This window comes from Acanthochromis polyacanthus, chromosome 4, assembly GCF_021347895.1.
Source record: "Acanthochromis polyacanthus isolate Apoly-LR-REF ecotype Palm Island chromosome 4, KAUST_Apoly_ChrSc, whole genome shotgun sequence".
Taxonomy (NCBI): domain Eukaryota; kingdom Metazoa; phylum Chordata; class Actinopteri; family Pomacentridae; genus Acanthochromis; species Acanthochromis polyacanthus.
This window is the reverse complement of record NC_067116.1, coordinates 33,781,424-33,809,210: the sequence shown is the minus strand read 5'-3', so window position 1 is coordinate 33,809,210 and position 27,787 is coordinate 33,781,424. Positions and strand designations below refer to the sequence as shown.

Sequence of the window (27,787 nt, the reverse complement as noted above, 5' to 3'; positions counted from 1 at the left end):
ACTGGAGATGATTATGCAGACTGGCTATATTTAAGCAGATTTTTTAAAAAAAGCATGCTGCATGGCTTCAAAGAAATCATACAGCCTAACCGGAAAATACTGAAGGGGTTTAAAAGAAAATTATCATAATAGGAGTGATAATTAGAAAGCAAAACTGGGATTTTTTGGAGATGTTTTGTACACGAATATGAGACGAGCTAATTTGTTGGTATGTATGTCTGAGTGTCTCTCAGTGGCCACTATAGTCAGAAATAGCAGGCTTTTAGGGTGACTGTCGTCTTTCTTTGATAGTTACAAACTAATGGAGAGAGAAGAGGGGAGGCAGAGAGAAAGAGAGAAGAGAGAGGGAGGGAAGGGGAGGCAGAAGGCATAGAGAGAGAGAGAGAGAGAGAGAGAGAGAGAGAGAGAGAGAGAGAGAGAGAGAGAGACCGGGCTAAGTGGACAGACCTCACGTTGAGCTCAGATGAACCTCGGCATCGTTTTTCCCACGTTGGACGGTTTCAGCTCCGGTAAAGCAGAAGCTGGGAGACGCCACCACTGCCGCCAGCATACGGTAAGCTCCGCTGGTGACTTTTTAATTCCCTGTTTTATCTTCTCGAGTTTACCGACGTGACAAGTTTCCGACCCTCTCCAGCTTCTCTACTTTTTTTTCTTTTTAGCCACAGCGACGCGGTTTTTACAACAGTTAGGAGCGAATTAGCAGGAAAAGCAAACACCCCGGCGTTTCGCGGTCACCAGCATGTGTTTGTGTGGAGAAATAATACTATAAATAATGAAGCAGCGGAGGGTTTGGAGACCATTATTCGTGTCTGAGTGAAGTGAACGCCAGCCTCTGACAGATGGTGCGGTTAATTCCGTGCTTCCTTCCTCTCGTTTTCTGGCAAGAAAGAAAACCCTTTTTTTCTGTTTGTGTCTATGTGTGTGTGTGTGTGTGTGTGTGTGTGTGTGTGTGTGTGTGTGTGTGTGTGTGTGTGTGTGTGTGCGCGCGCGCGCTCGGTTCGTGCGCGCGAGCTGGAGACTCACCTGCCCTCGTGCACTTTTCACGCGGGGATGCTCGCTTTTGCAAAAGAAAAAAAAGACGCGCGTGGGTCCCCGGCCCTCACAGCGGTATGTTTTTATTTTGGATTCATTATAATAGTTAGACCAAGTGTGTAAATCACATTAACATGCATCAAGTAGGTCATTTTTTCTGACTTCCTCTAACAAGACAAGGTCACGCTCCGGGCTGTTTAGTGTAGCTCTTCTGGATATGCTAATAAAGCGTCCAGATGTGAGTGTGCCTGCGTGCGTGTGCATGTGTGCGTGTGCGTGTGTGTGAGGGACCAAAGCCAGGCTGCGATGAGCCATCATCTGCTTTAAGATGTGTGTTTGTCAGAAAGGGCTGCACGAAACAGGAAAATACCTAATATTGCCATATTTAGTTCCTTTACAAGACATTGTGATAAATGAAACCGCCACGTAACTTGAATAAGTGTATTTGGACAAAATTAATCACTCTAGAATGATGGCTGTGATTACATCTGCATTGAGAATAAAAAATAATTTGAAAAAAATTGGGGGGGAGCATTCTTTTCATGTGGTGTAGCATTTACAAAGCCATCCAAAATATTATTTTTGCTTCGGTAACATTCAGAGCTGTCCTTGCAATCATCATTAAAGAGCTTTGTGGTATTGATATGAATAAGTTGTGTTGCCTCCATGGTGGCAATCACTGCAAGACACTGCTGATAGTGGTTATGGTTGCAGTTCATTTTCATTTTGCTGATTACTTTCTCAAATAATCTTCCAATTATTTGGTTTTAACATGTCAGAAAATGGTGAAAAATGTCAATCAGTGTTGTCCTCAGTTGTCTTGTTTGATCCACATCCTGATGATATCCAGTTTACTGTCACAGAGGAGTAAAGAAACCAGAGAATATAAATTTATAAGCAATTTGGATCAGAGAATTTTGATTTCTGTTTTCCTCACACTCATGAATTGATTATCAAAAATGTTAGCAATTATTTCAATATTTGATCAGTCGTTCAGCTGTACTGCCGACTATCATCAACTTCATCCTTTCTGCAGCCGAAATATTTCCATATCGCTGAAGCTGCGTTTCTTTTAGCAACCAAATCCTTCTTTTTAGTGTCTATCCAGCTCTTCGCTCATTTTGCTGTGTGCATGTGGAGCCTGCATGTCAACAAACTCACTGTGTTTTGAATGAAGCTTAAAAGCTTAATAAATCTCAGTTTATCCAAGAACCCTTAAATTGGAGTAAATTATGGTACTTCTCCTGTGGATTAGTCATGGGAAATGAGAACCAAGTATCAAGCAGCAATGGGGGGAAAAAAACAGCTTTTAGCCTGGTGTGTCGCCGCACTTTACATTGCACTTCCTGCAATGATGTTAGCGCATGCACGTGGTGGTATGGGTGCTGAGACAATGTATTGTGCCACCCTAATGCCTGAGAAGTCATTATCATTCACATCTACTCTCACACAAGTAGATCACCTTGTAACAGCAGAATCATTTTTATATGACAAATAAAGTCCGTGGCTGAAGACTTGCTCAGCACTCAGCGCTTAAGGTTAAGCTGTCTGAGTGTCAAATCTTGACAATAATGAGGTGACTGATGTGCTGAGTACAGTGGGCCTCTCTTCGCCAGTCTGATTTGGAGAGACTTAAGAGATTTCCCTGTGTGCGTCGAGCGGGGGAGAGGCAGCGAGAATGGATGAGAGGTCTGTAAGCATTAAGAGGGATGGCAGGAGCAGAGAAAGGCAGAGATGTTCAAATGGAGCAGAATCTGTCCACGTCCTGGCCGTTTAAGCCAGAAAACCTCCCACCCCCACTCCATCTCCTCCCTCCCAGTGTACTTCCACCACCACTCCCCCCCCCCCCCCCCTCCCCTGCTCCCTCTTTGCCTCCATCTCCCATTTTTCCCTATGTAAAAGGCCTGACATGCACAGGCTATTTTTAATAAAAACGAAATAGCCTAGTTGCAGTGAAGCAACCCGATGCAGAGTGAAGTGAGACTGAAACAGCGATTTGCAATTTAGAGCTATGTCACCACTCATCATTCCATTCTGAGCCGGCAACAGCAAATCGTCCTCACGCTTTCATCCTCTATCCCTGCCTTACATTTCACACACATCTTGTGCACACTCATACTCGGAAGACTTCAAACAGCGGTGAATGACATGTACTGCTGGCAACGTGGGTTTTGGAGCAAAGCTGGCAGAGAGAAATGTAAGCCGTGAGCTCAGTCTATGCTAATGCACAATAGCAGAAGAAGACAAAAGTGTTGTGCAGGAGCCACTTCTTGTATTTTTCGTAGATTTGAGATGCCGGCAAACAGATGCAGATGCTGAACATGGAGCATTACATATGGGTGGCTTGGTGTAATTCGGTGTGAAAAATAAGACCAAAAAATCAGGGGTGGATTTTCTTTTGAGGAAAAGGAGCAGAAATTACTTAATGCTGCCTGTGATCAAATTCTCAATTTGAGTCAAGCTGTACTTTTTTAAGTAGGTCAGTATCTGCAGAGAAAAAGAACATTGGTTTCATTTTCACATGTCTTTCCTCTTATGTGAAGCATATCAATTTGGAGGTATCAGAAATTGTTATGGTCCATATTGTACCGTGCTATCAAAGGCTGCTGCATTTCTATAGACCCACCCTGTGCCTATAGAACAGGGTGCCTATTTTCCACTAAATTAATCAAAGCACGTGCACGTCCTTTGTGCATTTATTAAGTCAGATGAGACCAAAGGATTTGGGTTTGTCAGCATGCACTATATCACTTATGTCCTTCAGCCAAATTGGTAATTTGCATGCAGCTGCAAGTGAATTTTAACGCTCAAATGCATTCACGAAAACTTTATTTAAATGTGTTGGAAGCCTACATGGCTGTGTACCTCTGACTCATGCACTGTTGCAGTGTGGGGATGATAATGCACATCTCCATGTGTGCATAAGGGTGAAAGCAGATGTCAGTGCAGTAGCAGTGCATAGTGAGGCAGACTGATGGATGCAGGTGGGACGTGGATGGAAAAACTGCCATCACACAGTTTCAGTCTTTTTAAGTTGCTGACACTTTTTCACCGCATCAAGTTTCAAAGATCAATGGCCTGGGATCTGACTCAAATACTGACAAAACGCAGATCATTAAACTTTTGGGAAATGAGGACAAGTCATTGATTAAATTATTTATGAGCCTAATTAATCTCTTAAGGGGAACTTCTCTCACTACTGGGCATTGAGGCATGGGGAGACCATCTTTAGGGATGGCATCAATCACCTGCTGTCCAGGCAATTGCGTGTGACAGGGAGCAGTAAAGTACCTGAGCTCCACCTCATCGTCAGGCCCTCGGGCTCTAAATTAATTGAAATTTTTAAAGACCATACTTATCTCCCTGCAAATGTGATCAATAGCGAGATTCACACCAAACAGCAATGACAACAACAACGGGAAGAGAACGACTAATCGCATCAGGTACAAAGTGAACCCTCCCATTTTTGGTAATTTCTTATCAGACCGTAATGTTCATAGTTTCTATGTAAAACTTGCGGCTATTTTTACAGCATCTGGCAGAGAGCTCTGATTAGCAAACAAAGCTGTTCACCAAACAGTAGAGAAACATTTATCTCGAAATTGGTCTCAAAATATCCTCGTCCTTATTAGATAATGAGGAAGATGTCAGCCTCTTTGTGTCTCTTTCAGATTTGTATCTTGAAGAATTTGCTTTCCATTTTAATGAATACAGTCAAGACTACACTAATTATGTCTTCTCTCAGGTGATCCTGTGCAGCATGTGTACTGCATGGGAATATGTGAGGAAAGGAGGCGAAATGAAGACGCACTCTGGGGAGATGAAACGAAACACCCAAGCGGGAGCAGAAAACACACTGCAAACAAGCCATCATAATAGCCTACATCTGATCATCTACTTGTCAGCTATTCCTTGAAACAGAGTATTTCTTGAACATTCGAAATGGCAGCACATGTTGTGCTTCTTCTTTTTTTATTCTGCAAAGGGGAAAGAAATGGCATTTCAGGGGCTGCTGGCCTTTTGGAGGAAGATCAGGATGTATTATCAAGCAGAGAGCAACAAGTTTTACCTCACCCAGAGTCCAAGGACAACTTTTTCGTGAGGATCAAAGAGTTGGAGGAAAGTCAGGCTCAGGATGCAAGAAGTGATGCAAGATCCCTGCCAAATGTGGCATTTCAACTAAATGACACAAAACCCAATGATTTTGACTTTAAGAATAACGCGGCGAGGCGAATGGTCATACTTAAACATCCTGAACCTTCTGCCAAGTCCCTAATACCTAAACATAGCCCTGAACTCAGTGTGAACCGCAAGAAAAGAAGCAATTTGACTAATGGAGAGGTTGAAGGTGTAATTAATGATCAGAGTCTAGTGCCAAGTTCAGAGGAGGAGGACGCTTTGCAGTCCGGGCTCTATTTGGAGACAGGTGTCGGCGACGTTCAGCCTGAGCAGACACGAGGCCTCTTTAAGTGGGTCACAGAGTCTGAACAGAATCGGTCGGAGCCTCGATCTCGCCATCGGAGGAGCTGGCTCTGGAACCAGTTCTTTGTGATTGAGGAGTACAGAGGACCTGAGCCAGTGCTCATTGGACGGGTAAGCTATTGTTCACCACCTGCCAGCATGCTCATGTGAATCACCTGCATTGTATTGTAAGAAATTATGTTCATGCCTCATTCAAGAAAAGATTTTTTCAATCGCATACATTTCTGTAGACAAATTACAAAGAATGATTTAATTGCAGCAAACAGAAATATCTTCTGTGCTCAATGCATGCTGCTAGATGTTTCCATTTTAAACATAAATACACAATTATAACCTTTTAACCCACTTTCACTCATTAACTCTCAGTTTTCCTGCTCCATGTAGTCAGAAGCAATCACGTTGTCATGCCGTCAACATCTCTGCTCTGTGCACTCTCAGGTTTGAGTCACAGAATGCCACAATTTCAACCAATCTGAAAGCTGGAAATTGAAGTTGGTAATTTCAAAACAGCTGCCATTTCTTGGAGTGTTATTGGTTACAAGGGAGGCAGGGAAGCACTGGCAGAATGATAAGCAGCTCCACAGCCTCACCTCAGTATTTCATACGGTTAAAATAGAAATAAAGTTTTTACACTTGGCTGAAATGGAAAAATTGGCATTCCAATAAAAGAGTTACCTTCTTGTGCTTGTATGCTTCCGCCTATCAAGTCAAGTTGCAGTTTACATCCAAGTTGGTCCAGTCTTGACCTTTGCCTTTCTGAAGATAAAATGTCATGACTTCATCTTTTTATCCTGTTAGACAGTTGTGTCAAATTGTGTCATATTTAGTATATGATTCTTGAGTTATGGCCAACAGCGTGCTTTGTGAGGTCCCAGAGACCTTTGACTTTTGACCCCCAAGATCTAATTAGTTCACCCGAGGGTCCATGCAAACGTTTGTGCCAAATTTGACGAAATATGCTCTTGGCATTCACGAGAATAGGATGGATAGACAACCCAAAAACAAAATGCTTCCGGCCTTGGATGTCATCTGCGTAGAGGCATAAAAATGGGATAAAGTGCTATGGAAATAAATATGATATATATGAGTTGAACAGCCACTGAAGCGTCTGTTTTAGTGAAGAGGACAAAAAAAAACTGTGTGGAGAGAAAAAAATGTAGATTTCTTTAAACGAATTCATGAAACAGACATCACTGCATCATGTTTTCTGCATAGTTAGAGATTTGACTGGTGCTTCTTTAAATACATCCTCTCATCTTCTGTTACATGTTCTGCAACTGCATCATCCAGAGAAGAAGTGCCTCCAGCTCTTTATCTCAGTGACCCAACTCCTAATATTTGCATAATCATAGTGAATAGAAGCATCCCTGAACGAGGTATTTTCTTTTCCAGATATCTTTTTGACTTAAGAATGACACCTCAGTTGCTACTGACATCGCTAACTGACTTACTAATATAGTAACCTCCTTCTGGCATCGAGTTAAAATGTGATTTAGCTCACGGTCAAGCAAAATCATATCTTAGATTTAGATTTTTTAAATTTACAGGCACAGTTAATATTAAATGTGACAGTTTCTTAGAGGAACTCCTCAATATTGACTTTAAATTTGAAGTGCATGATTTTAACATATTAATGAATGCCAAACAAATTTACACATGGATGATATAGCCTATTGGAGAATGATAACTCTCTCTGTATTTCACAGCATATGAGCAAGTTTCAAAATAAAAGTCTGGGAAGTAACTTTGGTGATGGAGATGGAGTAGATTACAGCAGCTAGGCGTGAACGGTTAAAAGTAAAACGCATTCAAGAAAACTTTCGAATACTCCAAATTAAAAAGAAAAATTGTGTTCAGAGGAAAGTTTGCAGTCAAAAATACTGGATAAGCATGTATCAACAATCTTTATGTAATTATGTTCACTTCTAAAAGAGCTAGACAAAAGTTCCACACTGCAGGTTTGATGCTGTGACTGTGTAGCTTGAATTGTCAAGTTAGTTTAGCAAACTACATTTTCAAATACCTGGCTAGTGAGCTTAATGTAGTGCAAAACAAATTCATTAATCTAGGTTAATAACCAAAAATATAAGCTGTTCTGTGCCTGCTTATCTTTTCCAGTGCTTCATTTATTCCCCATTAACCAGTGTGAGACTAACAGTGTAGTTCAGAATAAAGCAGACATACAGAAATTTGCTGTTCTGAAATTGCTGTCCCAGGTTGATTCATTCAACCAGAAACTGAAGGTTTTGTTTTGATGTATTGTGTTTTTGTCCTGTTTTTGTAGATAGACAGTGAAGGCAGGCAGGTAGTGTGGAGAAAAAGAGCAGGGAAATGACATGCAGTGAGGGTGCCCATGTGATATGTGCCCTAACCGTTTTGCTGTTTAGTGGCCCGAAAAGCAAACTTTTACCTTATATTACTCACACAAATTTCATCTCTGGAGTGCTTTGCTACTCCAAACAGGCAGTGTTGCATCTGCACGGTTAGTTGTCACTGAGAGAGGGCAAATGAGCAAAATGTGCTCTTAAGAGGATGATACTAAAGCTACAAAACAGCAAAGAAAGGAGAAAGCAGATTTAGTTGCAATTGTATAGTAGTAGTTTCACTAAAAATCTCAGATATGTGCGTGCAAGATGTTTTTCTGTGCTCACAATGTACTATCATGCTCCCAGGAATGATGCACAAGCATAATTGTAGTGTTTAAGCATCCCCACTCTTCATGTCATTTGCATGAGTTTTCACAGTCGCCACACCAGCAACCTTCAACTGCTGTCGGTGTCGCTACACGAAAAGTGTCTGAGATGATTTAATCCACAGCACACCTGAACCATTCCATCCCAGGGGTTCACTTGGAGTATTTCACAGTCAGGCGCTCCACACTAATGCAGCTGCTGGCAGCTCCAGTATACTCAGAGTAGGATTATATCAGCTGTAACGCTAACCGGGAATGCTGCCAGCCACTTTGTAGCGAGCAGTATACTTTATAGTGACAGTCTAGATTGGATTCTTACCAGTGCAGTATACACCTCATAAATGTTTAATCTTCCTCTCTGGTTGTTATTGATACAGTCAGGGAGGGGTGTTAAAGCAATCAGCGGACACACGGGACTGCTCATGCTTCTGCAAGCACAGTCTTGATTTTGATATTCATGTAATAAACTACCCCTGCATTGTGAGGGGGTTGAAAGCATAGCGTTTTCTCTCGGTGGCAGCTCACTTTGTTTGCCAAAAATAGAGGGATGATCGTGTCAAACCCATTGCCGGTGTGAGGTTTGAGGTGAGCTATCAACAGTTCAGATCGCAGGTACCTCAACCTATGCAGAAGAAGAAGAAGAAAGAATTCAGCTGCCAGAGAAAGAAGCAGATATAAACCCAGAGGTGGATGTACTGCATCGAGTGAGAGGAGGGGGAAAATTGAGATTACAGACTGAGAGGGAAAGTGACAAAGGGACTGGAAGGCACAGTTTCGTCTTTTCCTTGCTTTGTTTGCAAGGGGTGGATGAAATTCTTCCCCACCGTGAGAGTGTTTTTCCATGCTGACTGAAGCACAGCAGGACTGAGCCAGCAATTAGACAGTGAGGAGAGGAGGTCTGGATAGAAAGTGGGAAGCAGGGTGGAGGGGGTGGTGGGGGAGAGCAGGGGAGCGAGGTAGGCACAGACTCTGACAAAGATGTCTCTCGTGGTGAAGTGTGGGATCAAAATCAAAGCTCGCTTTAAGGAAGAAAGGAGGGAGAGGGGTGTGGATGGAGGGATGAATTAAAAAACACCCTGAGTCCCTTATCTAGCAATTTGTAGGGAATGCTATCATGAGTTCTATAATCCCAACTTCATTCCCTAACACAGACGCACACAGAATATACACTAATCCCATATTTTCCCTGGTTTCTGCACACATGATGTGAAATGTGTGACTTGCACTGAACATATGTTGCTATTATGCACAGCTGTATGCTGCGGTATATAGATACTCATCTGTCCTAAACACACAAACAATTAGACTAATTCTGCACTTGCCATTATGCAGGCAATTAAATTTGTCTTTGTTGCACAATTTTCATGCCACAGAACGAACACGCTGTGCGAAAGTCATTTGAAATTTCCCCACGTTTGTAAACAGACAACGTTGCAGCTGTATTTTAAAGTCGAGGCTTTGGTTCTCATGAGTATCTAAGGTCCACAGCAGAGGTTGTGAGTAAGCCGCCTGGATTATGAACATGTGCAGATGCGTCTTAAGGATAGAGCGATGTGAAGGTTCCTGGTCAGAAAGCTCAATGTGATGAAGGCTGAGTAATCTCTTTAGCTTTCTATTTCTGTGTATTTGGCCTTTTACCTATCTAGCTCACACTAATGTCCTCTCTGCCATTAAATACAGAACCAGTATTCTGCACCAGAGAGCAAAACAGATAGTATGAGAGAAAGAGAGGGAGAAGGGGGGAATGAGAAATGTGAGCAGATGGGCATTCTGTATAACCGAGGTTACTTGATGAAAAGAGAGAGAAACGAGGGCTGGAAAAAGAGGTGGTTTAAAAGGTACAGGCAAGTCAGGCAGATGGATTTACAAGAAGGCGAAGGAAGGGACAGATGGATAGAAGAGACAGAAAGATTTACAGATGGATGCTGCCTGCTTTCACAGAATGCATCTGCGAACATATATGTATACCATTTGCAGGGCCACCGTCCACACTGATGTGGATTTGCCCCCAACAAACCCCTGATGGCATGTTTGGTTCAATGAGTTAATTAGCTGTATGCATCACTACTCATCCTGGTCCCATATGTATCCTCCACACCTGGTGCCATTCATTTCAGACTCACTGAGCACATCTCGACTTAACATAAATCACCCATTTCACACAGTCAGGTTTGCAGCACTTGCCAGACAAATAGAAGAGTGTTAATGAGTGATACCTGCATCAGCTTTCTGAGTCTGAAGGTGATGTTTGCCTGAAGGTGTCTACTCTGCATGTGTTTGATTTTGCAGCTGCACACCGATATGGATAAAGGGGACGGACGCACTAAATACATGTTGGAGGGAGAGGGGGTGGGCTCTGTGTTCGTGATCGACAGCAACACAGGCAACATACATGTCACCAAGTCCCTGGATAGGGAGGAGAAGGACCAGTATCGTCTCATCGCAACAGCTGTAGACCGCGAGACCGGCCAAGCCCTGGAGCCTTCCTCCGAGTTCATCATCAGAGTGCAGGACATCAACGACAATCCGCCCATCTTCCCAGATGAACCCTATGTTGCCATGGTGCCGGAGATGGCCAACATAGGTACAGTGCTATGACAGCATTAAAGCAAAACCTCGTGACAGGTGGCAGTAAAAATGTTAGTAGTGTTCTCCCTCATGGAGAGCAGCCGCTTTGCTCAGCTTGAATTCATGTCGCTCAGAATGGATTCCAGTGGAGATAACATTCATAGAAAAACACCTGGAACTGTGTCTGAAATCATCAGCCTTTCTAGCAGGTGTAGAGTAATTTTCGTCTGTAAAATGCAGCATATCACACTGTGGGATTGTAAGCGAGAAGCAGCGTTTTTTGTTTTGTTATGGGATTTTTTTAAGGGCTCTTTGGCAGAATAAGTTCATTGTTGGACACTCCATTGAGACGCTGAATAAATAGAAAGATGTTGGGCTGTATAATAGATAAGGAGTGATTTCAGACAGGCTGAATGTGTAATCCTAAACCTACACGTAGGCAAAATCAACATGTTAACAAAATGATTCTTTTATTGTCTGTTCTTGATTATTCAATGAGTTGTTTGGCCTAGAGAATGTCAGAAAATGGTGAAAAATGTCTATTAGGTTTCTGAAAGCCCAACATGACAAATGTCTTTTTTCTACAACCCAGAAGTATTCAATTTGCTGTCATCAAAGAGTAAAAACAACTAACAGGAAAATATTAAAATTTAAGAAGGTTGAATCAAAGAATTATTTGGTTAAAACAATACTTAAGGCAACTGATCAACCATCAAAGCAGTTGGAGATTAATTTAACAACTGACAACTAAAAGACGATGTTGACATGCTAATTTTTAACATTTATTAGTCACTATGGTGCTTTAGCCTTTTAGTATGCTAACCTTTCCAAATACGCAGCAAATACTTGGGTCAGATTGAGAGGAATGTCATTTGCTTTGCAGTTATTTGATCAGAAACTAATGATGTAAACTCTAGGGATCACCAACATCCTGAGTCATCCTCTCTGCTCCACCAGTTTTAGAGGAAACCCCATTCAATAAATGTCAAATCTTTTTCATCAGGATTACAGCAGTGGACTAACTGATGGACTAACAGACTGGCATTGTCAGTTTCCTACTTTATTGTCTAAACAATATCTTAAAACAAAGTCAATTTCCAAGCTATCAGATTTATGTCTTCAGTATTCTTGACAAACTCATGGATTTGTCAAAATGTCCAAGTTTCCCTGAATGCAGTGTGCAGAATAGACAGGGTTCAACATCAAACATTTCATCCCACCAGCTGTGAATTTGACTGTTTGAAAAGTTTATTTAGTGTAACTAGGCAGCTCTCCATTGCAAAAGCTCATGGCAGGTGAGAGGTGGCATGAATGTCTACAGGAACAGTCACCTTATCAGCCCTATTCGCTTTTCTGTTTCTACTGCGGTTTAAGCTTCAATCATGACATTAACTCGGGAAACAACAACAAATAGTAATACTGGGCATAACTCCAGTTGTATGAACACATGAAGTAGAACAATCTGTTAGTTTAATTGTTACATTTTAGATTACTCAACAAGGATTTTGAGAAAGCAGACAAATGGTGCCCTTTGCACTCTCTGAGTTAATTGTTTTCTGTTAGTTTGACCACTCAGTGTCAAGATTCACATAGCAGTGTTTTAGGGCCAGTCAGACATGTTTTTGTCCCCCAAAATCTAACCCCGAAAGAGGTTTCACAGGGGCAGTTCCAGCATTCAGAAAATGCACAAAGGTTCCTGTGGTGAAAAACAACTAGTTTTGGCCATGGGATTGGATGGGGTTAAATGGTGCCAAAAATGTATGTACCTTTATATATACCGGTATAAGTTAGTTAGTTTATAATGTCACTACTTCTTCCATGAGATTTCATCATTTTTTCTGGTTTGTTTACATCCAGAGGGGAATGTGAACACAATGTAAATCCTTGTTACAAGCCCAATGACAGTGGTGCAAAGCAACTATATACATTTACTCAAATACCACACTTGAATACAAATTTGAGGTGAGATGTGTGTTCAGTCTTTGAATGTTTGGGATAAACTACCCAACAGTTTAGTATATCTTAAAGCCAATTAGTGATTTCTGTGCTACTGAAGCAAACTTTGAAAGCAGATGGCGGAAGCACATGTGGTTCTGTTCATACTATTATAGGTACATGTCAGTGTGCTGCAGACAGTCACATTGCTCCACTTATCAAACACAGAAAAACACACAGGGCTCCTGTGGATATTTCTGAAAGGTTGGCTGTGACGCTGCAATTTTTACCGGATATAGAAGCTAGTTACAGACTGGGCCCTAGCACTGTGTTAAATTGATTATAACTGAGGTTTGCAGAGTACAGTGGGTGGAAATAACACAGGATTTCTGGAGAATTTACCATTCCCACAGTTATTGGGCAGCACTAATGGAAAGCTTGTACAAACCAAAGCACCTTCAAAGTCTGCCAGCGACTGTTCAAATTTCAATTCTTTTAGTTATGAAGGTGTAGATGACCAAGAATCTCCTTACACAGTGTCTCCTCATAACAGATAATTGTTTTAAACGCCATTTGTTTTTCTGGCACATGTGCAGTGTGGCCTGTCCACATAGTTACAAATTTTGGGCTGTGGTCACACTTACTGAATTGGAAGGATGACAAAATTTATGTCACATGTACTCTTGCTCACCATTGCGAACACACTGACGTGGAAAGCATGAATTGGCCTTTAAGCTGCAGTAAAAGGCAACACAGACATTTATATAGCGGTAATATTAAAAGCACCATATATTGTAGCAAAATATTGACATAGTGCTTTTACTATTCCTCCCTGATGTAAATTTTGTTGATAAAACTTGCACACTTTAAAATAGCAATGTTTGACCACACATGTTTTGTTATGTGGGCAGTCAGTGTTGCTCAGATAGTAGCCAATTATTTGACATTAATTACTTGTGGGTGAGATTAAAGATTAAAGTTCAACCACACCCCTTTATGCAGGCTGCAGCCAGATACTCCTGTAAATGTGGTTAAATTCACTGCCTCTGGTAAAACTTAAAGGATGGTAACTGTACTATACTGAAACTGGGTATTTGACCACGTGTTCTTTCATCCTGTACATATGGACACACAGCTGAGAACTGGATTAGCCTTATAATCCTACATATTAATTATGTGATATTCAAAGGATAGATGTAGCGTGAGATAACACTTTATCAATTTCTGTGGGGGAAATTCCGGCTTTATGACAGCTGAGGAGGAATGTGGGTATATTTAGGGTGAAGGATCATTGTTAGACAGCTCATAAACCAGTGACCTGCTTAGCGACTTCAATTTAAAAGGGCCTTTTGCTCTGTCACCTGTGTCATGCCTGCTCTCTTTCACAGGCACATCCATCATCCAGGTCACAGCCAGGGATGCGGATGATCCAACATATGGAAACAGTGCCCGGCTGGTGTATGCCATAACTCAGGGCCAGGACTTTTTCTCTGTGGACCCTCAGACAGGTCTGTTCATGTCCTCTCTTGTAGCACGCATGCCCTTTTAAAGCTGTTTGATAAAATGCCTCCACAGCTTTACATAGTTGTGATGGCTTTGCATAGTTGATCCCATCGGTGCTTTTAGAGATCATATGTGGTACCCTCTCCGGCTAAATCCCCAGCGTGGCTGAGAACTTTTGCATCAACTTGCATTTTATATGATCTGTTCAGAAACAGAAGCAGCCCCAAGTCATATGTTTTGCAACGCCCTGATTCAAAAATGTATGCATCTGACTTGCTTTGATGATAATGTCAAGAGACGTTGTGTCACAGCGAAATCTGTCGCTGTCTTGATTTTTGCTCCACGTCCCGCTCTGCTCTCCACCAGGCGTCCTTCGGACAGCCGTACCTGACATGGACAGAGAGACTCAGGATGAATATCTGGTCGTCCTCCAGGCCAAAGACATGGGGGGGCATCTGGGTGGACTATCAGGGACTACGACCGTCACTGTGAGGCTGAGCGATGTCAACGACAACCCCCCTCACTTCAGAAGGAGTAAGCATTGCCGTTATCAGATCAACCACTTAACTGTTGGCTGCTTTCTATCTCCATAGCTGTAAAATATGTGTGAGTGAAGATTAAAATGATGAAACATCCTGTAATGGCATTTGTGACAGCAGTCTAATATTTTCTGCCTCCTTTGGGTCCTGGTCGCCTTGTCAGGTTCAAGATAAGACGTAAGCTCCAGAGTAGCTAAACAGCCTGTCAGTCTACCATTCGCTTTCTGTTTTATGCTCTCATCCTAATCATTGTTTTTGCCATCAATTGTTATAACATAACCTCTGCCAAGAAGAGTGGCATTAACATTCATACAAACACTCCCGTTTGGTCCCTGAGGTTCAAATGGACTGTAGACGTCGAAGAGTGAAAGATCATGTCCGCTTTTTCTTATCCAGGCTTTTCCCTGTTCCATGCTATTAATATTTCATCCTAAAGTTCAGTGCTTTCTGCTTCAATAGACAGTAAAATCACTGCAGAATGTGTCTAACACTTTGAGACCTATACTGCATTTCTCTATATACTACCTCCACTCTGTTCGCTTTTCCCCCTTTCTACCCTACTTCTTCATCTTGACTGTCTCTGCTTACTGCCATTCATCTTAATGCGTAAAGCCCCCTTTTCCTCATGTTGATGTATTGTGCTGCAATACAGTGTTTTATAGAAGCCATTTAATATTTCCAAATGCCAGCAGTCTGTTGTTTATTTACTGATATCTGACTATATCTCCCCCCCGCACTCCCCACCTCACTGCGGGTCATTATTTTCAGTTTGACAATAATGCCACAACTTAGGCAAATGGCTCATTTAGTATGCTCTTTGAATGCGAGGGGTGTGATTGTTAAATGTCCTTCATTATGTGGAGGATTCAGATGATTAACAATCAGCAAGGTAGTGCCACTTTGATTAAAATGAAAGCGTTTCTCAGAATTCGCCTCTTGTTGCCACGCAGCATTACAAGTGATGCAGAAGTCATCAAGGGACGCCAAATAAATGACATGACCTGCCACAGATCACTGGCTGCTTCTTCATGCCTGCTAAGTGGACAGGCTGTAATCCAGGATAAACAATAACACAAGCACAGATTTAGCCAGCAAGGCTTTACTTCTCGGCTTAATAATTACAACTCATGAGCAGCAGAAGGAGACAATTAATCATCAGTTAATTTGATGGGGTTTATGCTTTTGTCACAGTGATGATGGGATTATTTCTACCTACTTGTCTCGAGATTAAAATCAAATAAACTAGATCAGCATTCATGTTACATTAAAGACACATAAGGAAAGGAATATGCAAAACAACATGCGATGTAATTGTGCTGTTAAAGGAAATATGGTGTGAAATTGTGCTGCTGCTATTATGATTACGTCACAAGGTCCCAGAACCTAATAACATGTTTAGTTGTGTGATATATCAGTTAAAAAAAGCAAAAATATTCTCTCCACAATAATATCAGCTGAAGTAAAGTAGCTAATATTTACATTTAACTCTCTGCACTCTGAGCAGTTTCTGCGCATTTTTATTCACTGGCCTCAGTTTTCCCTCTAACACCTCTGTGGAAACAGCACAGCCATGGCTGGAAGGAGAGAACTGAGAAACCAATTCTGTGCAGTATGACATAACTATAACTCTGTAAATCATAAAAAAGGAGTAACAAATATTTCTTTGAATATGTATTTTTACAAAAATTGGAATAATGTGGAATTAACATGTGCAATATTGCTCCCATATGTTACTAATATTGAAAACAATAGTGGCTCCACATGATATAAAGTGTTTAAAACACATCCTGCTGTTCGTCCTAATTCAGCTGAAAAGTCTCACAATCTTCATCACACGACAGTTGTTTGCAGCCGAGTCAGACATGACTTCTCGATTGTGCCAAGGTGCGAGAATATGTTTTTCAGAATGTGGTTATTGTTAACACTCCATTTTTGTCTAATTTTGAAATGAGTCATAGAAAAAAAATTACTTTGCTGAAACCTCACTATTATCAGCTTAGATTTTGTTCATCTTCCCAACAGAACACACATGATTAGCTCAGGAACTATCTAGAATTCAATATCCAAATAGTCTTTTAGTTTTTAAAGTTTCTGGCTCTGATAAATGGTGCAGTTCTGGCAATTTCTAAAATATAATGTGCTTTTCAAGCCTGCCAGTGAGTTTTGGGGTTCAAGGGGTCGAGTAGTTTGAGCTAGCAAATGTTTTTCGCTTTAATAATGCCAATTAAACAAATAACATAGCTGCCAACTGTTAATTTCTGGTAGTTGAAGGGTAAATTGATCAAATATTTCAGTGTCAAAGGTAGAACTCAGGCTTCCTGTCATTGGCTTCCACTGGTTTAAAATGCTGCTGGCAGGGGAAAAAACAGATCAGATAACTACCACAATTGCCTTCCTGCACTGATTCCCTGTTCTTCTGCGCGCTCATTTTAAAAAAAATCTACCGTTTACTTTCAGGACCTTACATCATCCAGTGGTTACCTATATTATGGATCTACTAACTCCGTATGAGCCGGGAAGTCATCTTAGATTCTTATTCTGGTTGTTTCCAGCACCTCATTGCTGACAAAGACCTATTGTGCTTTTGCAGTCTGAACCCCCAAACCATGGAATGAGTTACCTGAGATCTGAGATGTGATTCATTAAATCTATCACTGTTCTTAAATCTTAATTTGTAAAAAAAAAAAAAAAAAGGCTTTCATATCTGTGTGAATTTTAATTTATTTTTTATCTCATATATTGTTGTGTTGCTCTTGTTTCATACTTGTTTTATTTTGTCTTTCTGTTTTAGTCTCTTTTTGAAGCACATTTTAATATTGTTAGAAAAATAACTTATGAATACAGTTTATTACTAATATAAAAGAGGAAATATATGCAAGTCTAGTCTGAAAATCCATGTTAGTGTCAGTAGCAAGAATTTACAGCCAGGAGTGTGATGCTTTGGCCCTGCAGTGATTAGAGCTGCATAGTCATGTTTAGCAGGTAAAATGCTCATAGTTTATAATAAAAAAAAAAAACATATAGGTGAAGAAACGACAACATCACATTATTGAGAAAAACCCAACAAATCCAAACAATTCCCTCTGAGCATGCACTGCAGCAGCAAATTAAAGACAGAAATTCATTTTTAAAAAGAAGAAGTCTCTGGCAGAACCAGAGAGAAAAGGACAGCAAAGAGAAAACAGATAACACATAAGAGAACATAAGAAAATGGTGATGTATAGCATTAGTTAGGGTTAGTTTCCAATTAGCACCAAGCACAAATTTCAATTAATTTTTTGATATATTTGGTGATAAATCAAAGTGTGGACAAATTGTCAAACATGGAAGTTGAGCAAGAAGAGAATCCAGGGGATCACCGAAGTCAGGGGGCTTCGTTCTCTGGGGATCATGAGTGTCTAATGTATACTATTTTGTGGAAATCCATGCAATATTTTGAGCTAGTTTTGATCACTGTGGTGGACTAGACAGCTACCTTAATTTTTAATGTTGTGGTACAGACCGCCTAAACCAAGACTAAAAACTAAAAGAAATAATAAACTGGCTTTATTTACGTGATTGGTGACATTTGAAACAGAACAGTTTAAAATCTAATTCAAATGACAGTAACGATGTGAACAGATGAATCAGACAATGCTCAGACAGTGTCACATGTTGTAGACTTGGCAGGTCTTGGATTGAAATCCTAAGTAGAGGCCGAGACCTTCAAACAGTTGTCTTAAAACCAGGGTCAATCTCGATTACTACAGCATTATTTATTGTAGGTCCTTGGGTCTAAGAAAAGGTAGAAAATACGGAACAATATCCACCACAAGCTCACAGAAACCAACATAATGTCATTGAATCGCTTGATTTGTCTGACTAAGACTTAAAACCCTCGACTGTCTGTCTGATTAATCCTTTCAGCTCAATAAAAAGAGAGAACATCTACAGTATGCCACGTTGCCAAAATAACTGATCACGGAGGCCCATATACTTGTGCTTAAATCATGAGCAGCTATAATTTGATGCCAGAGTGAAGTTCTAATGAAATACACTGGAAAAGTGTGTATCTTCACAAGTCAGTCTTTTTAATGCAAAATTCCTTCTGTGTTACAACTTCTGCTCTGCAGCTCTGCAAGGGAGAATTTACATTCCTACAAATAGGGAATTCCACTCTAAAATTTCTGTGGCTTTGAAAGAGACTCACCTCATTTACATGATATTAGCTTTATGGTGAACTTAAGAACTGAGGACTCTGGATGTCGTGTCCCATTTCTTACATAAGAATTGCATTAGGAGGATATCTTTTTCTCACCGTTTTGGACAAGTGGAATTAATAAAGCAACCAATGCCTGTTCCTCTGCATGTACATATGAGTATGCAAGTCATATACTAAGATAAATTTGAAAGAAATGTGGACAGTCCTTCAAACCTGGTCATGAAATATGTGTAGGAGAGCAGCCACATCCATTATGTTAATAACATGACAGAGAATTGAGCCAAACAACAGCCTCATTTAGGATTCAGTGCCAGCGCTCAAACGGTTCTATTCAGTGTTTTGTTCTCCACAGGTGCGTGGTCGTTCTCTGTGTCGGAGCTAGCGGCTCCAGGTGTGGAGGTGGGCCGTCTCACTGCGACCGATCCCGATCTGGGGGAAAATGCACAACTGGAGTTTACCATCATGGACGCCGACGAGGCCGAAATATTCAACGTGACCGGAAGAGACAAAGAGGCAGTCATTGTGCTGAACAAGGTGAGAGACCAGTGAGCAGCTTCAGCTGATTAGCAGAAGATCTGAGGCTATATATGCGTGTTTATTCTTAAAAGGCGACATAACAAATACAATACCTCCAATTTGTTATATTTCAGGCAATTAAGCAAAATTGCTTTGGTCTGTTGTTGCCGATTAATATTTTTTTGGCAGTTAAACACTTCAGCTCCCCAATCGAACATCCTCTGTTGCTGAAAGGTTCAGACTCCCAGGGCTCTACAATGGGCAGTTAATGAGAAACAATGAACCAATAATGAGCTAGTTAAAAAAAAACTGTAGCTCATTTGAAGTGATTAGGTGATGTTAAAGGCAGCCAGTGTGAATTTGTCCTTTTACTTTCAAGAGCCCTGACAGCATTGGGCATTCAGCGATAATTACTGTACTGTGGAGCCTTAAATTAAGAGGTTGCAGAGAGTGAAGTAAGAAGAGGGGCTGATGAGTAATTACATGAAAATTTATTAGAGCCAGGTCTAAAAAAAAGAAAGTGCAAAATGGAATGTATGTTGTATAGAATGAAAAGGGAGAAAGGTATCTCAAATGAATTACGGGGAAGGTTAATGTGCATATTAACCCTCTGAACCCAGAGCAGGGTGTGGGGTTTTTCTGTTATTGCTCCTCATGTTTCACCACAGTATAAAGTCCTGTGCCTCTGTGGGAGCAGTAAAAGCATGACTAGAAACAGAGAGAACTCAGAAATGTGCAGCATAGCAAAGATACAAAGCCATAAATCATAAAAAAGAAAAAAAAACTAAATTGAATTTCTTTGAATATTTATTTTCTAGAAATATAAGAAAAAATGGGATTAACATATACAACATTTTTCCAAGTGCCCTCAGATGTTGTCAGTACTGGAAAAAAATGGTGGCTTCACATATTTCACATATTTACATGCTTATATTTTTAATTTACTTCCATTAGCTCTATGCATGGCCTGCACTTCAGCCAAATAGTCCCAGAATTTTTGTCAAGTGACATTTTGTTGTAGATGAGTTGTTGATGTCTTCCTGGGTACAAGGAACATAGAATCTTTTTTTATTTTTTTGGGAAGAATGTGGTTTCTGCAAACTTTTTTCTTAAAAAATGAGAGTGATTTTCATTAAATATCACAATTTCAAGCTTAGAATTCATTGTTTTTCCCAAACTGAAAGGAATGTCACAGATGAGTACTTCAAAGACTGTTGGAAAGTTGAAATTCTTACAACTTTTTCAGTTTTTTCAGATTCCAGCTCCAATAAATGGTGTGATTTTGGGGATTTTTTTGGAAAGATAACATGCATTTCACACCCGCAGGCAGATTTTGGGGTTCAGAGAGTTATTATATATAAAGTTCTTAAATACAGTACAGCTGATGCAGATTGAGACCGCTTTATTTATCACCCAACAGCTCCTGGATTATGAAATCCGCAGTTCATACACTTTCTCCGTGGAAGTTGCAAACACTATGGTGGACGCTCGGTACATAAAGAAAGGTCCCTTTAAGGACCAGGCAACAGTCCGGGTCATGGTCCTTAATGCTGATGAGCCGCCACAATTCTCCCATGCTCTGTACCATCTGGATGTGTCTGAGAACTGCCCTCCTGTCTGCTCCGTTGGTCGGGTCTACGCCATGGACCCAGACACAGGACAAAGCAGCAACATCAGGTGGTTATTACACCATCACTCACTCATTCAGTCGCTCACTCTGGCTTCTCTGGGCTTTCTTTTTCCCTCCTATTCTTGATTGTACCCATTTCTGTTTCCCAGGTACTCCATCGATCCCCAGTCAGACCCCGAGGCTCTGTTCCGCATCGGCTCTGACACGGGCTTTATCAGCACAGTGATGGAGTTGGACCGTGAGCAGGAGCAGTGGCATAATATCACTGTCATCGCCACACAGAGGGGTATGTCAGCCCCTCTGCCCTCGGGCGCTATGAGCAACAGAGCTCACCAATGTCATATTTCACTGAGAGCGCTGCCTGCAGAAGGGGATACAAAGTGTGCAGTGAAAATGGCTTGAAATTCTCTGATCATTTCAACATTAGTGTCGCTTTCCTTTTCTTTCAGACAATCCAAATCTTGTGTCAAGGGTTGTGGTTGCCATAGAGACACTAGACCAGAATGACAATGCGCCAGAGTTGGACAGGCAATACACAACATCAGTATGTGACTCCAGTGCCCCCGGCCAGGTCCGTTCTTGTTTTGTTTTTGCCTGATATTACATTTAACTTCAGACTGTGCTCTTGTTTTTCGCCCATTCTGTCTCAAGCTTCTTCAAGAGGCTGGTTTTGATAACCTGTAGAATTTCTCTCATTCGGTTTCACTGTTGACTTGAATTTATTGTGGTCCTCTGTTTTTAAAGCAGAGTGGAGACAAAACCAACTCAGCATGGTTTACTTGTGTTTTAACCACCAATTATTATTTTGCGCCCTGGTCCTGGAATAACCTTCAAAACACACCGCAGCTTAATGATTTTGTCTCGCTTGGAGAGTTCAAAGCTCTGATCAAAGGAACTGAAAAGTGCAATTGTTATTTCGAAGCTGGATTTTATTTTGTACATCTTTAGTCCCTTGATTGTTGTTATGAGTTATGCTTTTGTCCTGAGTTTGTTGTTGTCATACATGATTTTATCCTTTTTGTAATGGCCAGGTTTCCCTCAAAATACAATTTTTATCTAAAGTGGAGGAATTTTTATTCTATAAGAGGTTTTCTGTTGTTTATTATTCTGTACAACATAACAGTGTCTAAATAAGCTATCTTTCCTTTGCATGTTGCACTGAATTGGAAAACCTGCTAACTAATTTTTCTGACTTTAAAATGGTCAACCTTATTTCAGTTTTGGTTGATTTGGTGACAACTACGGTTACCGAGGCAACAGCAAGTGCAAGATCATTTCAATAAACAAAGGTCGGTAAATAACATTTGCAGTCGCGATCTAATTTCATGCTGTGCATTTTAAAAGCCTGTCAGAAAAGTGATCGATGAGCGGTCAGTTCGTGTTTTTGTGGCTACTTCACATTAACAGCCTCCCTGTGTTTCACCAGTTGAATACTTTTACAGTAGTAGTGATAATAACAACAATAATAAACTAGATTTATACAGCAGTCATGAACACAAAGTTATCGAAGCGTTTTATATGGATAAAGTCCAATTTAAAACATTTCTGAACTGCAATGGGGGAAATAAAATCAGAACATAAAAATGCTACATTTTATTATAAAGCGGCAGCTACTGCTTGCAGCGTAAGCTTTAGATCTGCAGTAACTTAGCACATTACACTAACATTGATGTAAAATTAGAAACACTGCACCACATGTTTTCTTCTCTCCTGGAAATCCCTCATGACAGAACCCTCCACTAACAATGACACCTACTCTATAGAGACGTAATTGTAGTATGTAAATTCTCTGTGTGGCTTTTTGCTGGAAAGGTAACAACAATAAATAATAAAAAACAAACTTCTAGCAAACCTTTGATCACATGTTGCATATCAATGAGGGATTTTAATTGGACAGAATGGGGGAATTTCAATAATTCAGATGTCAAAAGAAGAAAATAAATGTATAACTTGAAGAAGTTCTTATCTGCGGTTATTCTTAAAATTGAGCGTCCTGATCTTTGCTTGCAGGTAGTTCAGGTGCTACGAGCCGTCGACAAGGACCAAGGAGGTCAGGACGCCCCAGTTCACTTCAGCATCCCGCCAGAGTCCAGTTCTACTGTCAACCTCACTATCAGGGAAACCGGAGGTTGGCACGGTTCTCATTTTCCACTTCAAGCAGAACCCAGAAACTCGGCACCAGCCAAAACTGGTACATGCTTGTTGTGCAGCTGACCGTGTGTGATGTGTGATTTCTTTGCCACGTTATCAGGTGTGACAGCCAGTCTGGTGCTCCAGTCAGCCTTGGAGCCACTCCCTGGCTTCTCTTCATCTTTACTCACCCTCTATGTGCCAGTTGTGCTTCGCGACGGGGCCTCGGGTCTGACCAACACTGGCACAGTCACTGTGACCATTTGTCCCTGTCTGCGGGGGGAATGCAAACGGAGGACAGGGGCCGACAGAGGGACAGAAGATGGGAGAGGCACATGGTTTGTCTGCCCGTTCCATCCGCCTCGCCATCTCTCATATTCAGTTTGGTCACCTTACTGGCCATGCTGGCTTGTGTCACCACTCTGCTGGGTGGGTTCAGTCGCTTCTCTTTGAATATGTTGTTTGTGACTGTTTTGAAAGACGCTGAACACTTTTGTCAGGTTCCCTCTGCAATTTCTAAACAGTGTGTGGTCTTGTGTCCCTCTTTTTTGTCCTTTAGTGGTGTGTGCACTCTCACTGTCACTGCGCCATCAGAAACGAGACTCCCACTCACCCTTCGAGGAGGATGATGTCAGGGAGAACATCATATCCTATGATGACGAGGGGGGAGGGGAGGCCGACACCGCAGCTTTTGACATTACAGCGCTGCAGAGCATGCACAGAATACAGCACATGCATAACAACAGAAACATGTGAGCTGTTCCCAAAAATATATTTTTAAAAAAAACAAAGTTTATCCTTGCCATGGTGGCTTGTGGGAGTGTGTGTGTGTTTGTGTATGACCGTGTGCCTCTCTGACATTTATCTCTTGGCACAGATGGTACACCCAGCAGAATCCGCCAAGGGCCAGGACGTACAGCTGGAGTCGTCACATGCGCCCCGGCCTAGACCCTCAGCAGCGCCCCGGCTCTGCTCCGCTCTACGGACGCCTCTGCTATGGCATCCACACACTGCCTGTTCTCAGAGATTATCCAGCCGGGCCACTCGAGGCAGGTCTGCAGCTAACCCAGCTCACCCACGGGCTCACTGGAGGTCACTTCGGCAATTCCCTCGTCATCCAGAACCAAAGCACCTTTGAGCCTCTTCTGCGCTCCCCTGAGATGAGCCCTGGAAGTTTCGAATCAGAACACATGCTGGGGAAGAGCAAAACTGCAGGCAGGGCTGAGGGAAGTGAAGCAAACGCAGCTGGCACCAAAGAGAATGAAGACCAGGCCAAGGTCAGACGGCAGTGCTGAGAGAGAGACAGAAAAAATTATCTAACGACTATATTAAAGAAAATGAAGGGTGGAACAATTTGAATCTCATAAACAAGTCAATACCTACTGTGACACTGATTACAGCTGCACAATTGAAGATAAAATCTCAGACTAAAATATTTAGGATTAAATATGCAACAATTTCAAAAAGGAGCTAATCTGTTTCATGTTAAATCTGCTTCTTTAATCAGATTGTGATTTAAATTGTGGCAACTGACATCAGCTTTTTCAAGTCCAAAGCTCTTTAAACCAGAGAAAAATAGACAAAAATCTGTAGAATCTCATCATTCATAGTCAATACAGCCGCTTCAATGGTAGTTTCTTTTAAAAAGCAAGTTTTTCAGAGCTGATGTTTTGCTTTTTGAATATGCGTGCATGTATATTTTTGTGACTTTGGAGCTTGATCTTTTTTGCACCAATTCCAGATTGAAGAGGTTTTCTTTGTAACATGCTCATACAGTGTGTGCAGTGAAATGCAAGGTCACAGTTCCTCAAGGCTGTGCAATAACAATAACATATGATGAAAGAACAGCCTTTAAAAACGGTAGGAAAATCAAAATAAGCCTGAACATCATAAATGTTAAGTAGGTAGAGATTCCCAAAGTCGGTACAAAGTTCATGTGTACAATTGTCAAATAGTTACAATAAAACAATCAAATCCAAATATCTGGGTGCTCGAGGCTAAATGGTTAAAAATTTACATTTACGAAGGTTTAGTGGTAACATATTGAATCAGGAAGCACCTTTTTGGTCTTTTTTTTAGTTTATCAGGGATTTAACAAAGAGTTCAGTATAATTACAAAATTAACATTCTTCAGACACAAAACTTCAAAACTTACTACTACTACTGAGATTACGAGATTTGGTTGCAATGAAATCTGCTCTTCAATCAAGTTCTGTCAGTCCAATAACTCAAAAAATAGAAGTTCAAATGAGCCAGTGGAAGCTGATAAACTTGAATATATCCATCTTAACCACATACATTCAAATATACTGCATGGCCTTACAGTCTCTTCAGTGGTATTTAAATTCCTGCATTTAATGGTGAACAAATTACATGAAAAGAAATTATTTTAGCCTTTTACCTTCCGTATCAGCATCTCTGCATGTCCTTTCAAATCGTCTTACTTCTTCCATCTTCTCTTACAGATAAACCCCACAGAAACAGCGTCGACACCAGCCGACACTGCTGCAGAGTTGACCTACTCTGACCCCAATGAGTCTTCATGCCAAAGTCGCACCAGCTTCTCATCAAACCAACAAGAGGGCCGACCGGGGTCATCCCAGACTCAGGTCAGCACTGGAGCCACCAGCTGCACGATGGATGACATTGATACTGATTCCTCCATTCCCTCCGTTTCTGAGCAAAATTATTCAAACGGTGGTCAGATGAGCTGCGGAAACCCTCCTGTTTACCTGAAAGGAGACACGTACAGCATTGTGGGCTCCCTGAACCCAAACAGCAGAGGGACGTGCATGAACGGGACTAGCGGCGGCGGGTTGTTTCCAACAGGGCTGCAGCTACTGAACATGTGCAGACTCCAGAGAAAGGATTTGCCCTCGCAGTCTTTGCCCTTACCTGGGGGGATGTTCGCTAACAACAGAGGCTGGGCAGAACCTGGGAGAACAGAAGCCGTCGCCCCACAGCCTCTCCGGATGGAAGAGCTCCTGAACATCCGTCTGGATCAGGTCACCTTCGACCTCTCTCAGCCGCCCTACGACTCGCTGCAGACTTATGAGTTCGAGGGCCGCGATTCGAGGGCCGAGTCTCTGAGCTCGCTGGAGAGCGACGGAGAGAAGGACGACGTGAGAGTGGTGGGAGGAATGGAGGAATTAAATCAGAAGTTTCAGAGGCTCGTGGACATCATCCGAGACCGGGAGAAGGAGAAGGAAGGAGGAGGCGGTGGAGGAGAAGCGACTGAGGGAGGCGTAACGGCAGATGCTACTCTCAGTGAGACTCATAAACAAAGTGAGGACAAAGAGAAAGAACAGCAGAGATGGGATTTCTAGACTGCAATAAAAGAAAAGTTGGAGAGAGGAGAACATCCCCTGACAGTGATGGATTTTAAGCACAGCAGGGGTGGGAGAATACACGGCGTTTGACAGAAATCGTCTTGTTTTTGCCCCCTCCCGGGAAAAATCCAGGAGGCTGCCACTATAGTGAAGATTTGTGGTGCAATCAGTGCACAGCGTATAGTTTTCACCACCACTGTCTTTAGAAAATGCATATGGAACCTGTCACTTTTCACACTTCTGTTGTAACTGATATTAATAATGCACTTGGGCTTTCAAAGCTAAAGTTATGAAAAATTAACTTTTTTTAAAATATTGATTCTGAAGCCCTGAAAGCTGCATTGTTAGAAAATAGGCCTCATCAAATATTGACCTGAATTGTGATATTTGATATTAATAGTTTAATAGGGGCACACTCACCAGAAGATCCTTGGAATTTGAATGCATTTGCATCTGAATTGGAGAATTTTAAAACCAACACGAGCGTACATGATGCAGGCCTCCACTGCCATGTGTTCACAGAGTCTCTCCAAGGAGCCTCATTATATACATTTATATCATGTAGCTCCATAGAGAGAGACACTCCTGCGATTATTCACCGTTACAGTAGAAAATCCTGCTCACTATGCAATTTGCACAGTTAGAAATGATTAGACTGTCACTGTCAAAGACTTGTGTACTGTTGTGAAAGTACAGTAAATAATGTCCATATGTAGATAAACATCAACCTCGGCTTTCGTGGTTATTGGGCGAGAGTTTTTTGGGAGCTGGATATTAATCACACAGGAAATTAAGTGTCTGATCCCCCGTTATTAAACTGTTGCAGACACGAGCGCACAATATACAATGTTCCCCGTAATTTCACCCACACAAGATTATTTATAATTCGCTCTTGTGTTTGCTCATCTAGAATTATCTCCAGAGGCTTACTTATCTTCTACCTTTTAAAGGGAGAAAATTAGGCAAAAGCTATTATGCGATGCGGCACACACACACACATTGTTCTTGTGATGAACCCTGAAGACAGGCAACAGCAAAATAATCATTTACTTTATGATTGCGTAATGTTTTTCAGGCAATCTGTCATTGGAAAATGGCTCATTTATATAGCTATTTCAAAACTCATTTACTATTCAGAAGGTATCAGGATGAGTTATTAAAATAATGACATTATTTTCAATAATATGATAAAATGTATTTGACTTTGTGCAATTATTCCCACTTCCTCTA

At 41.3% G+C, this 27,787-nt stretch overlaps 1 protein-coding gene across 1 annotated transcript; it reads left to right on the top strand.

Moving 5' to 3' along the window:
- Positions 1-216: 216 nt before the first annotated feature.
- On the top strand, positions 217-27,284 carry LOC110955340 (cadherin-6-like). The gene is made up of 13 exons (XM_051947415.1): positions 217-553; positions 4,778-5,625; positions 10,496-10,790; positions 14,098-14,217; positions 14,579-14,746; positions 19,305-19,486; positions 20,889-21,145; positions 21,248-21,384; positions 21,548-21,669; positions 23,109-23,289; positions 23,788-23,980; positions 24,106-24,505; positions 25,694-27,284. The coding sequence occupies exons 2-13, from the start codon at positions 4,975-4,977 to the stop codon at positions 26,552-26,554; spliced, it is 3,567 nt and encodes a 1,188-aa protein (XP_051803375.1). The 5' UTR covers positions 217-553; positions 4,778-4,974; the 3' UTR covers positions 26,555-27,284.
- Positions 27,285-27,787: the final 503 nt, after the last annotated feature.

Excerpts from the sequence above, each read along its gene's own strand:
- LOC110955340 (XM_051947415.1), top strand. The coding sequence starts at position 4,975 with ATGGCAGCACATGTTGTGCTTCTTCTTTTTTTATTCTGCAAAGGGGAA. Across the intron at positions 10,791-14,097 it reads GCCGGAGATGGCCAACATAG|GCACATCCATCATCCAGGTC; the intron begins GTACAGTGCTAT and ends TCTCTTTCACAG. Across the intron at positions 21,146-21,247 it reads GGACAAAGCAGCAACATCAG|GTACTCCATCGATCCCCAGT; the intron begins GTGGTTATTACA and ends TCTGTTTCCCAG.